At 43.6% G+C, this 16,456-nt stretch overlaps 1 protein-coding gene across 1 annotated transcript; it reads right to left on the reverse strand.

Moving 5' to 3' along the window:
- Positions 1–770: 770 nt before the first annotated feature.
- On the reverse strand, positions 771–12,900 carry HSP90B1 (heat shock protein 90 beta family member 1). The gene is made up of 18 exons (XM_032186296.1): positions 12,798–12,900; positions 12,432–12,531; positions 11,624–11,765; positions 11,428–11,544; positions 10,869–11,200; positions 9,885–9,996; positions 9,046–9,162; positions 7,436–7,552; positions 6,749–6,886; positions 6,580–6,657; positions 6,425–6,490; positions 5,887–6,156; positions 5,425–5,670; positions 5,016–5,152; positions 4,540–4,618; positions 4,289–4,444; positions 3,628–3,726; positions 771–2,747 (listed from the first exon to the last, which is right to left on the reverse strand). Exons 1-18 carry the CDS (start codon positions 12,847–12,849, stop codon positions 2,718–2,720), a joined length of 2,388 nt encoding a protein of 795 aa, XP_032042187.1. The 5' UTR covers positions 12,850–12,900; the 3' UTR covers positions 771–2,717.
- Between the last annotated feature and the right edge of the window lie 3,556 nt (positions 12,901–16,456).

Genomic DNA, 16,456 nt, shown 5'->3' on the forward strand with positions numbered 1-16,456 from the left:
ATTGCTAGATCAGAGACCACCTCAATGACCCCTCCACCAGCACCAACAGTAAAAGACTTCATTTGGGCACAAAATGTGAAATTTAAACAATCTAGCAGAAGACATCTAACTAGGCTCAGTGCTGGTGGCAATTTGTGCTTTGCTGCACCTATCAGTGGTTAGATTGATAACTGTACACCTCAATAGCTTTGAGAGCCAGGTAACAGCTTATTGAAGGTAGGTGAGACACTTCGGCAGTATTTTGTTCTTATTCTAAATAGGGATAACTGAAACCCACTGTGGTTTCTCTTTAAAGGGACAGGATTCACCAACCCTTACCTGATTCACTTACAGTTTATCAGACTCTGTCATTTTGCTGCTGACTGACTTCAGATCTAAAGGCTGCAGCAAATTTAATCACAAATTCAGCTTCGTTTTTCCAAATGCATCCTGCTTGTAGTGGAAACTGAGCAACAAGGAGCATGGTTTAGCACAGGGGGAACCACTCATGAGTGCCCACCTAGTGGCAGCAAAGCCACCACTGTGCCTGGTTTGAATAGCAATTACTGCCCTGAATCAGAATACCTACAGGAGTGAAAAAAACAACTCAGTATGACTGCAAGACCCTTCTTCCAGCAGTGACACTGTTTCAGAGTTGATAAAAAGTTACAGCTGCATGTTTGTGCCTATTAATAGCAAACACTTGTCACTCCAGGGTAAATAAAGCAGCTGGACCACAGCCGTGCTGCACATGATAGCCTCAGCTGAGGAAGATGAAGAAGCACAAAGCATGACTCCAAAGTGTGCTCTTTATTTTTGACACTGAAGCAGACAGGGCATCCTGTAACCCATCAATGCCTTCAGAACTCCAGCCATGGGACAGAGCAAAAGGTGGTTTAAAGTTTGTAAGGAATAAACAGAAAAGGATTCCACAGCAAACAAGTCTACACCTCCAGTAACATTCCTACCAGGTTTCTGAGCTGCAAAACCAGACAGCGGGCCTAAGCCACGCCTGCTGGTCAAGCATAGGTAAGATGGGCATGCGTACTTTTAATGCATTAAAGGATTTACTTCATATTTCAAGCTTTATATAGTGAACCTGGAACACTGCAAGTTATTTTTAGGAAATATTAAATGAAAACCTTAGAAGTAGTTAATTGCTACAAAATACATGCCTTAAAAATGGTGCTTTTGCCCTATTTAAGAACTTACTAACAAAGGACTGCTGCTATTACAGCTGATACTGCTACCTGCTAAACAACTCAAGAGTTGGACCACTCCTAACTCAACTTTGTGTATTAAAGATGCTTCAGCAGTGAACCCCCACCCCAATTAAGCTCATTTTCCAGGCAGTCTTAAACAGCATACTTTAATAAACTCTACGCCCACAAATAAACCCTAATTAAGTATTTGGGCAACACAGGCTAGTAAAAGTAAATGGGAACACAAGCTTTTTCACCTCAGTGTTTAGGTGTCTTCACCCAATTATACGTGATTTCACCTAAGATCATAAGATTTGAAGTCCACTCTTTTGCCTGCCTAGTTAACAAGAGTGGTTCTCAAGTAGGAACAGTACTTAGACAACAACTCTGTACTTTCACAGAAGGCAAATGAAGAATCAATGTAAACCTTTCCTGCCAACTCTGTGAAAATTTGTTTCAGAAGTAGAGGCACTAGTGAGAAAACAGTGCTTCATGCAACCACAAAACTAATGCAGGAAGTAGAAGAGACAGTGGCGTGTCCAACTTGTCTACATTACACAGTATTCCATTTGGTGTCAACAGATGTGGCTTGAATTAGCTTAAGTAGGTACAGTGATTTGTCACAGTAGGGACACAGAACAAGAGCTAAAAAGTTCAGAAATAATAGCATTAAAGAGGAACTGTAACAGCAAAGAACTTCCACATGAAAAAATGGAGAAAGGACTACTGCAGCTGTTGGGAAAGCTACCTGAGTTAAAGGCAGGGTTACTACAGTGGAGGATAAGGATAGGCTCCCAGAGAGTAAATCACTTCCAGCTATTCTTCAACCTTTTAATGAAAGGACAAGCTTTTGCTCATCTCAGCTGCAATAGCTACCACTGCCTGTTCTGTAAAGTGCAGTAAAGTCACATCCAGTGCCCCTGTATTTTAAGCATATTTCAGAAAGCCTGCTACAAACCCACTTTTTTTTTTTTTTTAAACATTGCCAGCAGGACTTTCAATTCCAACACTTATTTTTAAATGCCCTCTCATCTTTAAGATGTCAGTACTATAAAATTTCCTGAATACTTATTCCACACAAACAAGTTTCAGTAGAACTCTTAAATGCCAGGTATACTTGGGACTGAACAGCACAGCACATCTGTTAACACAAAACCCAGCCTTAAGCATGTTTTTGACTGTGCGGCTGTACCAGTGTGGAACAACCTCAGGACAGCAAACTCCCTGTTGGACAAAGGACCTGAACACTCAAGACAACCCCTTTAATTCTTTAAGATGAGGGGAGCTTACTATGTAAAATTTAGAGTTAATGGTGTTTGGGAACATTTTATTTTGTACATGACAAGATTTTACACCAAGTCAGTTAAATAATACAAATTTACATTCATGAGGAATGTTTTAGAAAAGTCAACTTAAAAAAAATCTCCTCTGCCCTTAACCCCCACACCATCCCTCAACCTCTTACAGTGGAAAAAAACAAAACCTAATTCACATCCCTTCCTAGCCCTCCAATGCAGGATGGTAGGCAAGTGCAGTTTACAGTTCATCTTTCACATCTGTGGATTCCTGTGGAGACAAACAAGAGAATCAGAACATTGCTTTTTCAAAGTGCAAAAGGTTACAAAAGCTGTTTCAGATGAACTGAAAGACTGCTGATACTTCCCAAAGCACTAACAGAAGTGATATAACTTTTGAAGAGACATTGAAAAAACAAAACTTCAGTCCACTCAAATTTAGTTTACTATCTTTAATACTTTAAGTTACCTTTCAGGGATAGTATTAGTAAACATCCCATAACTTTGCTCCCTTATTTATTGCTATCACACAGGTTATACTACTCTGTAAATGCAGTAGTGATAGCATCAAAACTAATATAATTATTTACAATACAGTAAGTATTGTTCTTCAATGTATTCTTCCGTGATCTGACAGATAGTAGTAGGCAAATACATCTCTAAAAGCTTTGTATTTTTATTAGTCTCAAGATGTACTGCTACAGGACTCTTCCAAAAGCAGCCTAAGCAAGCAGGTCCAGTCAGGACTTCACAGTACCTTACAAGTTAACATCACTGAGAAACCACAGTACTTGATGGCCAATTTGTTGAGACTACTGCCCACAAGCTGTGGAAAGTGAAAAGGTAATAGGAAGCTCATGGTAGGCGATTTACTACTGCTTTTTGCCACAGGGCACTCATTACAATATCTTTAGCTTAATTTAGCTCCAAACCCTGAATACACCTGTTTTTTTTCTTCTTATAAAGAAACTTGATACGGAATAAAGATTTGTGCAGTAGGTGTTTTTCCAAGCTTTTCTTGGAGGGAAAACCCTTTACACTGACAGCTATGGTCACAGAACGCTAGGTGAAGAAATCTGTTGTCAGGAAGTACCAGGTAAAGCTGCACATAGATATAAAAGAATGAAGAATAATCAAACTCGAGATCTTACCTTCTGTGTTTCACTGTCTTCAGCATCAGCATCCACCTCTTCTTCTTCTTGCTCTGCCTCCTCAGCTGCATCTTCAGGCTCTTCAGGTTCTTCTTCCACCTGTGGGAAGGTCATAAACACCTCACTATGCATTCAAAGTTTTGCTTACAATGTTTGCTAGTTACAGACTAGCTAAATACAGGCTATGGTACTATCAGTTCATAACGTGCTCCAGGTTACCTGAAGGAGAAACTGGATTCTCTTTTGCACTAATACATTATTGTATTTCCCCTGGCAGAATACCAGCCTAAGTTCTTGCACAGCATCGAGGGAAGACCTATACTCAACTTATGAATTTCTCCATTTGTGAAGTGGGCACATGCATCTATCTTGCCCCTAATTTATTCCCATAGAACCACCACTTAAAGACAGCAATACTTAAAAAGAGCATAATGGAAGAGTAGAATCCCATTCAACTGCAAAGAGCAGTGGCAGTGAAAGATGATACAAGCACGAAAGGCTCATCAGCTCATCACTTTCCCAGACAGAAACTTGGATCAGGCTCCTGACACCACTTCAGAATAGGAAACTAGGTACATATGCAAATCTACACCACTGCAGTTACATCTTAATAGATTTAAATATCTGCTTCTTCATCAGTTACAAGTTATTGGCAACTAACCTTTGCATCCAGGTCAATGTTTAGACTCAAACGAAGCATCCTTTCTATTCTGTCTCCATATTCTTTGGTGTCTGGTAACATATATCCTGATCTCAAAGTTGCAGTTTCGAACAGTACCACTGCAAGATCTGAAACTGTTTTGTCATCTTCATTTTCCTAATATGGAAGCACAAAAAACCCACAAACACAGCTGTTAATTAGGCTGCACTGACAGCTTTGCAGTCAGCATTTCACTACTGTTACTTATTTACCTTGACTCGCCTCAGCATGTCTTTGATCAGTGGATGCCTGGGGTTTATTTCAAATGTCTTCTTTTGGCTAGCATAGTAACTGGAAAGAATAGAAGAAACAGGAATAGTCACATCATTAAGTTTTGAAGAATGGGACCCAGGTACCCCTTTAAACTCAAGAACACTGAGTAACCTTGTTACCCCCCATCCCTGCTTCAGTATTAGTGATCCTCTAAAAATACAAGTTATTGTGATAGTTCATCTTTTGTCACCAAATGACAGATGCAAATACTACTGACAAGTATTGAGAAGTATTGCTCAGTAAGCAGACTTTTACCTAACAGGCTTTGAAACAGTGACTATTATAGAGGTTGCAGCTTATTTAGAAATGACCTTAAATTATGGAGGATCATTTGAACCACATGGAAGCTTCTTGTGCCCACACCAACCAAGGTTTATCAACTGCATTTCACATTTGCTGCTATCTGAAAGCTTACTTTGTAGATATGTCCTTCCCAGTTTGGTAAGCTTGAGCTTTCATGATTCTTTCCATGTTACCAGACCATCCATACTGACTAGCCACAAGTGCACATGGAGACTGGGTTAAACGTTGAGAGAGCACAGCTTTTTCAATCTGCAGAAAAAAGCCTCGATATTAGTTCAAGGAACAACTCTTCAAGGGAATTAAACAGCTCAAATTTGCTACCACATGGCCACTTCAGTATTTTATGAAAGCTCTAAGGTGACATTCTAACTCACTGCCTTCCTGAAGTAAAGGTGTTAAAACACTTCTTTATCCAGAGAAGAACAGACCAAGAAGTTATGGTCAGCTCCACATCCCCAGAATTTGCAAGGCTTTGTATGAACTAGAGCAGCATTTACAAACAGGCATTAAATATTTCTAACCTTGTCCTTCAGAGCTTTGTCTTTCATCCAGTTCAAGAGTGGTTCAAATTCCTTTTCCAAGGCTTCTCGACTCTCCTTAGATTTTTCGCTTTCTTCAAACTTAACGCCTTCTTTTGCTACGTTCTGAAACCTCTTGCCATCAAATTCTGGCAGAGCTTGAATACAGTATTCATCTACAGGTTCAGTCAGGTAGATCACTTCGTAGCCCTTTTTCAGAAGACGTTCAACAAACGGTGAGGACTCAGCCTATAATGAGGACAGACCAAGATACCAGTTTAACACTAATACTAGCAGCTACTGAGAATTGTACTGCTATTTTACAAATATTAACACAAGGAAAACTGAACTGTAGTAACATGACCATGGCTACACCACGCTTTACAGCAAGTACAGGCAGTTCACGATGTTTATTGTACCATAAAACCATAGCAGTAATATTTTTTTCCTTCCCTGCTCACTTACCTCCTTTCTGCTGGCACCTGCCATGAAATATATTTTGTCTTGTTTCTCTTTCATTCTTTCCACATACTGGTCAAGGCTTGTAAGGTTACTTTCATGATGAGAGGACTGGAAGCGAAGAAGTTTAGCCAGTCGTGTACGATTGGAGTGATCCTCAATAACTCCCAGCTTGACATTAGTACCAAACTCTTTCCAGAAGGTGTCATTGTATTTTTCCTCTGCAATTTTCTTGATCATATCAAGAGTTTTACGAACAAGTTTCTTTCTGATCACCTAGAAAAAGCAGTAATACAGAGTTGCAGCAATGTGCAATTGAAAGATCCCTCAATTCAGCCTCACTGCAAAGAACGGGATCAGGACACTCAAGTGTTCTGACTTAAACAAAACTAGTCTGAAAACAGCAATGCTTGGTTACCAATACTTTACTTTCACACTCCTAACAATATTTAAAACAGTTAAGATTTAGATGGTAAGTGTCTTGACTTATCTACTTACTCACTTTGGATGTGCCTCCAATTAAAGACAGGACCAACTATCTTACCTTTAACAATTTATGCTGCTGAAGTGTTTCACGAGATACATTCAGAGGAAGATCATCAGAATCCACCTAATTGAAGAAGAAATGTTCTAAGTATAGCTAGCAGCATTTGGAAATAAAAATTAAGTCTTACTTACTTTTTTTTTTTAAATACTTACAACACCTTTAACGAAGTTAAGGTATTTGGGCATCATGTCATGGAAGTCATCAGTGATGAACACTCTTCGAACATACAGCTGAATTACAGAAAGAACAATGATCAGGTCATGGATTATTGTTTTTTTTTTAAAACAGAAAACCATATCAATAATCACTTGCTTGTCTTACCTTAATGAAATCGCTTTTTTTAGATCCATATTCATCAAACAAGCCACGTGGAGCAGAATTAGGAACAAACAAGATTGATTTGAAAGTGACTTCCCCTTCAGCAGTAAAGTGGATGTAAGCCATTGGATCATCATGTTCCTGTGAAGTGAAATTTCATTTAAGTCTATGTTGGCAAAGTATTGGCAAGTCAGTTCTTCTACTTATAAGATGAATTTGCAAGTTATTACATAATTAAGCTACCTAAACATGATTTAAAGAACCAAAATTTCCAGATTTTACTGAGTTACTTGCACAGAAGTTACCTTCTAAGAACTACAAGATGCTTCCCTTTTTTAAAGCCAACCAAGGCGATGCCAAGACCACAGTAAGATATTCTTAAGTCATGTTAAGACTGTCTTTACTTGTAAATAGGGCTTTGTAGAAACACACTGTTTCCTCCTATCATGTACAACACAAACATAGACACTCTTAGACTACATTAAAATTTCCCTGTCAGTTTTTAAAATTTCTCTCTGAAGAAGAGAGCAGCTCCTAGCTGAACGCTACACCTCACAGAAAGCTTTCAGTTCAGTCCTCTTCCTGGCAGCAATTTATTCTTAAGAACAAAGCACTCAGTGTTGTTTACACAACAAAAAAATACTACAGCAAGCCTACTGCTTTGGAAAAGTTTTGAAGCTTACAGCTTACCTTGGAAAAGGTTTTGTAAAAAGCTTTGTATTCATCTTCTTCGACTTCTTTAGATGGTCTCTGCCAGATTGGTTTTATGTCATTCATGAGCTCCCAATCCCAGACAGTCTTTTCAACCTAGGCATGTAAACACAAGAATAAAGATGTGTTCTTTAATTCAGGTTTTGAGTCCATTACAGAATCTCCACTGAGGATAAAGTCCTATAACAGCATTAGAAAAATATGTATTTCTAATCAACAAACTAAATTAGAGAGTGGCCTGGATAATGTCACACAAGTGTATGTATTAGCAATAAGCACATGGCAACAGAACGCAAGTCCACACTTCAGTGTACCCTATGCACATTTCATATTCACTCAAGTGTTGTGATTACTCTTCTTCTGCCACTCTGAAAAAGACATCCCAGCAAAGACTATGTTCAATTTAAACCACTCAGTTTCTGTTTATTTAATCCAGTACTGCTTTGAGAAGCTCACTGTATAAACCTTAAGAATCTAGTAGGGCCGGCGGGCTCCCTGCCTGTAGTAGGGCCGGCGGGCTCCCTGCCTGTAGTAGGGCCGGCGGGCTCCCTGCCTGTAGTAGGGCCGGCGGGCTCCCTGCCTGTAGTAGGGCCGGCGGGCTCCCTGCCTGTAGTAGGGCCGGCGGGCTCCCTGCCTGTAGTAGGGCCGGCGGGCTCCCTGCCTGTAGTAGGGCCGGCGGGCTCCCTGCCTGTAGTAGGGCCGGCGGGCTCCCTGCCTGTAGTAGGGCCGGCGGGCTCCCTGCCTGTAGTAGGGCCGGCGGGCTCCCTGCCTGTAGTAGGGCCGGCGGGCTCCCTGCCTGTAGTAGGGCCGGCGGGCTCCCTGCCTGTAGTAGGGCCGGCGGGCTCCCTGCCTGTAGTAGGGCCGGCGGGCTCCCTGCCTGTAGTAGGGCCGGCGGGCTCCCTGCCTGTAGTAGGGCCGGCGGGCTCCCTGCCTGTAGTAGGGCCGGCGGGCTCCCTGCCTGTAGTAGGGCCGGCGGGCTCCCTGCCTGTAGTAGGGCCGGCGGGCTCCCTGCCTGTAGTAGGGCCGGCGGGCTCCCTGCCTGTAGTAGGGCCGGCGGGCTCCCTGCCTGTAGTAGGGCCGGCGGGCTCCCTGCCTGTAGTAGGGCCGGCGGGCTCCCTGCCTGTAGTAGGGCCGGCGGGCTCCCTGCCTGTAGTAGGGCCGGCGGGCTCCCTGCCTGTAGTAGGGCCGGCGGGCTCCCTGCCTGTAGTAGGGCCGGCGGGCTCCCTGCCTGTAGTAGGGCCGGCGGGCTCCCTGCCTGTAGTAGGGCCGGCGGGCTCCCTGCCTGTAGTAGGGCCGGCGGGCTCCCTGCCTGTAGTAGGGCCGGCGGGCTCCCTGCCTGTAGTAGGGCCGGCGGGCTCCCTGCCTGTAGTAGGGCCGGCGGGCTCCCTGCCTGTAGTAGGGCCGGCGGGCTCCCTGCCTGTAGTAGGGCCGGCGGGCTCCCTGCCTGTAGTAGGGGCCGGCGGGCTCCCTGCCTGTAGTAGGGGCCGGCGTAGAGTGAGACTGTTTGCCAACACTCCTCTAGAAGACTATGAAAGCTGTTGAATATCTGACATGACTTAGAAGACCGCATGTAGTCTGAAACAGCTTACCTTCTTCGTTTTTGGCTTCTTCTCCTCCTCTTCTTCTTCCACTGCTGCTTCATCATCTTCTGTTTCTTCTTTCTCTTTTGCTTCCTCTTCTTCTACAGGTTCTTCAACAGTCTCTGTCTAAGTAGACATTTCAAAGTGGTGTTTAGACTATTTACTAGAAGTACCTGCCAGGAAACTATTCTCTCAAGTGTCCTCAATCACCCAAGTTAAAGCAGTGCTGAGAGACTGATTGCCTGTAGCAACCATTTCCCCACAGACGTGTTTTTTCAGTCACGTTTTTCATGACCACATGCTATCCTTTGCTACTCTGGTACACTGTACTTAAAATTTAAGTTCTTCATAGCTTTACAGTTCACCTTTACCAAAACACCAACTTTAATCAGACTGGGTGATGTCAAGTTAGTGCTACACCAAGAAAAACATTGCAAGAACAATCCTTAAAGTTAAAGTGCTGCCCAATATTGAGAAGGACACCTAAGCATGCTTGAGAGCTTTCCAAAGCTTCCAGATACTAATCAAAGCATGTGAAATAAAGATTCCTTCCTAGTATTTTGCAAAGCTTTGCTTCTTTGGGTAATAAAGAAAATGAGTTAATAAAACCAAGTTCCTTCAAAGTCTGTGATCTTAGCACAAGTTCGTGCCTTTAGTAGTAAGTAACTAGCAAAATACTAGCCAGTTCTTCCTTTCCACTAAATCTGAGTAGCCAAAACCAGTAAAAATTTAGAAAGTTAGACTAGTAAAAATTCTATACTATGCCCTCCTTCTTGAAGTATCTGGCCCTTGAAAGACCATGAGTTATGAAATACAGCTCAGCGTACAATGCTGTTAAATGCACTTACCTTGCTGCTCCACACATATATGGGGAAGTTGATGAACTGTGAGTATTTCTTGACAAGGTTTTTAACAGTATCCAACTCAAGATAGTCAGATGCTTCTTCCTTCAAGACAAGGCTAGAAGAAAATACACAAGTAAGAGTGTTGGACTAGTAGTTTAAAGCAGTCTTACTGGAGGAGACTCATCTTTCCACTATTGCAGCTCTAGTGACCCAAAATTATTCAACTGCAGCTCAACTAGCAAATATTCAGTTATTCCTTCAAAAACTGAATCTCTTTTAAGACTACTTCAATCAGATAGAATCACTTTTTTTAAAACAATTAGGGGCATAACACCACCTGTAAATCAAAACAAAGGCCTCAAATTAACAGTGATCAGGACCCTGATGCATTCTGACTTCATTTGGACCCAGAGGACCAAGACAAACGTTTTCCTTCCAGTATCATTGGCATGCCAATGCCCTACCTTTCAGTAGAAAGAAGTCCTGAAAATGACTGAAGGGCTCCTCTAAGCCCAGATCAAAGAAACTTATGTGCACATGAAAGTGGAAAAAAAAAAAAAATAGGGCTGTCAAACTACATCTAACTTCAAAGTCGCATCAGACCAGTCTGACTGGTGTATTAACAGTCACCTGTTTCTGAGAGAAGGCTCTACAACCCTGTAGACGTTTTGTTGTACCACAACTGCATCGAGAAACTGAATGAATCTACAGTCTGTTAAAGTCTGAAATTGCTTGCAAACAGTTAGTTGGCAGTAAGCTCATTGATTTTTTTCATTCATCTAACAGAATAAAGAATCATATTGCTACATTACCAGTTCACATTCTGCATGCAATTAATAGTTTGGAGGTTTCTATTGAACTGAAAACATCCATACTCCAAGAATCAAATGCTACATGTAGTCACAATGCTAAAGTCATCCACATATTCCAGTGAGAAAGATTTATCTATAAAACATTTATTTTTTTCCAAGGAAACTTAATACTTACGTTATGGTTGTGCCACGTCCTAAAGTGTTTCCTCTTGGGTCATCAATCACAGAGAATTCATTTGAGTCTGATTCCCAAATGTGCTGGGTATCATTGTTGTGTTTTGATGTGACAATAACTCTGTCTGCTACTAAGAAGGCAGAATAAAAGCCAACACCAAACTGGCCAATTAACTCAGATGTTGACTGGCTATCATCCTGCATTTCAGTCATCTTGTTTAAGAATTCACTTGTACCAGACTTTGCAATGGTACCCAGGTTTTTAATCAACTCCTCTTTTGTCATGCCAATACCCGTATCTGTAACGTGAAGCATGTTCTTCTCTTTGTCACACTAAAAAAAGAAAGAAAAAGATTAAGTTTGACTTTATTTTAAATCTCACTACCTAATACACTTATCACGGAAGAGTATTAAGGAGACTTGATCCTAACACAGTCCTAATTTGTATTTGCATCAGTATTAGGCAATAAATTGAATACCCTAATGATACAGTCTTCTTACATGCCTGCCACTGCTCTTCAGTAAGAGACGATGTAGATGATATATCTGACATTTCTTACCTTGATTTTGACAGTGAGCTCCTCATTACCAGCAAGAGCATTTTCATCAGTCAAGGATATTAACCGTATCTTATCTAAAGCATCCGAAGCATTTGAAATAAGCTCCCTCAGGAAAATCTGAAACAGAATCCAGTTGTCAGGAATTTAAGAACACACATGAACAGTTCTAGCATGTTCTACTGATACAGGTACTAACCTCTTTATTTTTATATAAAGAATTGATGATAAGTTTCATCATCCTGTTAACTTCTGCTTGAAACGCAAACTTCTCAGATTTTTCTCTAATTTCTTTAATCTGGGATGCATTTAGGCCATCTAGCTGGATAGCTTCTTCCTCTCTGTAAGAATAATGAAAAACTGTCAAATAACCCTGCCTACGTACAGTTTCCACTAATTGTCTAGCACCCACAACGATGGTCTAGCTAGAGAAACAGTAACTTTAAACCACTGACACTGATAGCCCAAATGTGGTGACCAAATGAGATCTGTGAGACTTGCTATCGTCAACTGCCTAACCACAATCTAAAATGCAAGTGAAAGTCCATGACTGCAAGTAAGACTATTTTATTATGAAGTTGAGGGAAAAACAGAGGCACATTACAACTGCTGCAATGCTCAATGTGAGGTACACATCTGAGGATCTGAAGCAGTTCATTGGTGTAGAGCTATTCAACCAGTGGGCACTAACCTGCCACATGCAGTTATGTGCAAGAATAACCCCTATTTATTTATTGGTTCTTGTAGTACTACTGATTGGACAAAACCAAGTTGAAAACTTCTGAGTCCGAGTCTTCAGGCTCACCTCTCTATAGAAGGCAACAATCTTTTCATATATTTTATTTTTAACATCTGACTAGGTTTCTTTTTGCGTGTTACACCCCCACACCCCACGCTCTGCCAGTTTAAGCATGCCTGATACCAAAACCGATTTTTTTTTTTTTTGAACGCGAGAGAACCTCCTGATGCTTTAAAAGCCGCTTACCCAGCACCCCACGCCTACTAACCTCTGAACAACTTCATCGTCGGTCCGGGACCCTTCCCTGCTTTTCCCCAAGTCATCCTCCACCGTTGCATCCACATCCACCTCCTCGGCGCTAACGGACGCTGGACAGGACGAGACAGGCAGCGAGCTGAGCCCCCGGGGGTGCCCCTACAGAAATTACCAGCCCCCCACCCCCAACCCCTGCACCCCCACCACCTCCTGGGGTGGGAATAACGCCCAGACCCGCACGCAGGCGCCCCCCCACCCGCCATGAGCAGGCCCAGCGCCTCCCCCACGCACCCCACACCCCCTCCCCTCAGCCTCCGCCGCCAGAAGGTTCCAGAAGGCGGCCGCCCTGAGGGGCTGTGCGTGTGTGGGGGGCACTCACCGGCCAGCAGCAGCAGCGCGCAGCCCAGAGCGAGCGCCCAGGCCGACCTCATGGCGGAGACGAGCACGGCCCAGCCCTGCCCAGCCGGCCCCGCCGCCGCCGATGCCGCTGGCGCAGCCGCGTCCCTCCCCCTCCGCCTTATCAACGGCGCCCCCGCCGCAGCGCGAGGGGGGCAGCCGGCGGCCAGCCAATGGCGGCGCCCCACGCCAAACACGCGGCCAATGGCGAGCCGGCGGGGGCGGGGCGCGCGGCGGCGGCCGCCAATCGCGGCTTTCCATGTGCGGTTTCCTGCGGACGGAGCGTGGCCGGCGCCGGTTGGCCGGGCGGCGTTGCGGACGGCCAATCGTTTGCGCGGAGGGGCTCAAAGGGCGGGGCCGGCGGCGGGTTTTCGACCAATCAGACGTCGATGCTTGGCGCCCCGGCCGCGTGGGGCGCGGCCGCGGCCGGGCAGCGGTGACAGCGGCCCCGCGTGGGCAGCGCGGCCCCGACGGCTTCCGGGGGCACCCGGGATGTTTACCGGGGACACGGTTGCCACGGCAACGGGAGCTTCCGGTCGTGGCGGCGCCGGCGGGCCTCTCCCGGCAGCCCCGAGGGCCTCCTCTTCCGCCCCTTGCTACTGGCGGGTGCGCGTGCGCGGTGGTGCCGCGCGGCATGCTGGGAGTTGTAGTCCTGAGGGGGGCACAAGGCGCCCCCTGGCGGCGCGGGGTGGGGCGGGGCCGCCATTACGGGGCCGTGAGGGGGGCTTGGGGTGGGCTCGGCTGCCCCTCGTGCGGCCCTGAGGGGCGGTGTTCGTGGGGGTCACGGAGCCCTAGAGTCACTTAAAAAACAAAAAACAAAACAAAAACAACCAAACAAACCAAAAACTTGTAAAAGACCTTCGTGATCCTCACATCCAACCACTCACCCACCACAAACCCACCGCCGACCCGTGTCCCTAAGCACCGCGTCCACGCATCCCCTGAACATCCCCAGGGCTGCCAACGCCGCCGCCTCCCTGATGGCCTGTCCTGAACCCTGACCACATCTTTCCGTGAAAAAATTCCTCCCGATACCCAATTCCAACCTCCCTGGTACAAAAAGCAAGCTGGGATAAAACGATCTGGGCGCTTGGCAGGTCCCCGTGCTTTCTAGCTTAGTGGTGCTCATCACAACAGCCACCCTCTTATTCTGACTCCTCAGCCTGCCCTTAGGGCCGTGGCGTTGAGTGTGCCTGGAAGAAGGATGTCATTGTCAGCTCGAGGCCGAGAGCCATGGTTCCCTTCATGCCTGGGGGTCCCTGCCCGCTGCATGCTAGTGGTGCCCACCTCAGCTGCCATCACGAGTCACTGACATGGGGGGACCCACAAGCATGCACGTACCCGGCTCCTGCAGTGACAATGTCAGAGAATTTAATGTGAAAACCTGCTACAGTCTGTGAATTTGAGTAAAAGTAGGCCTCATGTTCAGAAGGCTGGATATTTCCATCCCTGACAGCTGACAAAGTGATCAAATCTAATGCACCTGCATGTCTATGTTAATAAGATACTTGAAGTGTCACAGCCTCATTTTGCCTTCCTGAGAAAGTTACTCTGCTGAAATGTCTGTGAGAATGACTAGGAAAATATGTATGGGAGGGTTCAGTGCCAGGATTATATGTAAAAACCTGCCATGTTTTCATGAAGGCCTATTTGAACTCAGAGAATTACTTTACAAATACTTAATTGGAAGTACAGTTTTGTCACTCTCAAACAGACAAAGTTTGTCCTTTCTAAAACTCACTAACAAGCAGTTTCATGATTTGATTTCCTAATAATGTGTATGTTCCTAGAGGGAGGTATGTTGCTCAATGACTGAATAGGCATTTAATGTCCATACATATTTGCAGAGTAAACTTATCTCCAACCCGTAGAACTCTTGCCTTAACACGTTTTGTGGCAGTTTTGTTATAGTAGTTATTTTCTTGGCAATGGGAAAATGTAATGCTTCATTGCAATCTTTTTGAACTTTGGCAGCTGGAGTAGCAGAAATGCAAACCAATTCTGTTGTTGACTATGCTAAACCAACAGAGATTTTAGATTAAGTTTGTTGAAATCCAATTCTTGTTGATTACTTTACTCTTATTATTATACAATATAGGTATTTAAATTTTTTTACTTTTTGAAGGAGACATGAAATCTGATAAATCTGTTTCTATGCTTCGAATTTAGAGGTCAAGACTAGCCTTGTTTGCTGCATATAGATTACACTGTTTGGTTTCCTCAAAGCCCAGTTGTATTACGTAGCACAAAAGTGATAGGTAAGAATGAGGCAACTGCGTACTTATGCTCTCTCAAAGAAAGTTTCACCTCTTTACAGGGAGGTTGGCAATTGAAGAAAATAACTTTGATTTAATATTAAACTTCTAAAAATTGTTTATTGTAGCTATTTTAAAGCTACGAACATATCATCAAGTTAACGTTTTAAGCAAATCTCAGAATTTCCACTTAAATTTATTTAATTCGTTCTTAATTTTTGCTTAAGAAAAATCAAAGGAGTTTTAAAAATCTTAGTTGTGCTGACATTCAAAAGAAGCCTGAATATCACCTTTCAGCTTTTAATACCAAATAAAAGGTGTAACTGCTAAGACCTAACAGTGCTTCAGGATGAGAACTTAGCTACATCAAAGGTCCTGTAAAGCAATTCTGCACACTCTTGATTGTGTGTATAATGACTGAAAGTGTATTTAAGTGCTGTATTTACTCTTTTGACTAAAAACATGAGTGCATGTGATGATAAGAGAAACACGGTACAGGTTATGTGTTTTTCCATGCAAACAGTAGAGCAAGCCTCTCCAGTACTCTGAGTGCAACATATCAGCTCACCCACCTGTCCTAGGAGAAGCCTGCTCACTGAAGCAAGCCACGCAATTCCAGCTGTAAGCTGTAACTAGCAAGAAGTGTTACCTTGCCAGAAATAGCTGTAGAGATAAACTGAGGAGTTCATATGACCCAACTTTGGGTATTTGGTTTAACCAGCTAAATTAGCCAGCTAATCTTCCTTGGCTCCATCTGTAAAAAAGTTCTTCTCTCACTGTACTGGCTCTGGCATATGTCAGACTCATTGCTGAGCTGATTAAATTCTCCATCCCAGCAAAATAGTCTGTAATTAAATCAGCTTATATCTGATCTAGCACGCACCAGATTAGAGCATGGTAAAGAGCAGGAGTTTATGGCTAGGAGAAGGTGATATCCCTCTTTTGATGGTGGTGAGCTGAGCCACCACTTTTAGGAGCCTTGTATGTAACTTAACATAGGACAGACGTGTTCATGTGTGCAAATATAAGGAAACCATAAAAGTAAACACTGAGTTTGCATTGTAAGCATGTTGCCTCTTTCAATACACCGTAAAACTGAAATCTGTAACAGATGCAACCTCTGCTTCAGGGACTAAATATTGTACATACAAAGCAAACTGAAGACATATCCACATATTTAAGATGCTATATAGTTTTGGGGACTAAAGCAAAAAGTACTGCTATTAATTAGCTTTTCAAGCTGATTATTCAGGTATTAGAAAATAATAAGAATAACTACATACAGGCAAGATTAAAATACTTCTGTCTATAAACATTGACATCTTTACTAAATGCTTATGCTATGAATTATTCTTATCTGCTGTCTCTTTATCAAGAAATTCTGTTG

The sequence above is a fragment of the Aythya fuligula genome, chromosome 1 (genome assembly GCF_009819795.1).
Source record: "Aythya fuligula isolate bAytFul2 chromosome 1, bAytFul2.pri, whole genome shotgun sequence".
In the NCBI taxonomy this organism is placed as follows: Eukaryota; Metazoa; Chordata; class Aves; order Anseriformes; family Anatidae; genus Aythya; species Aythya fuligula.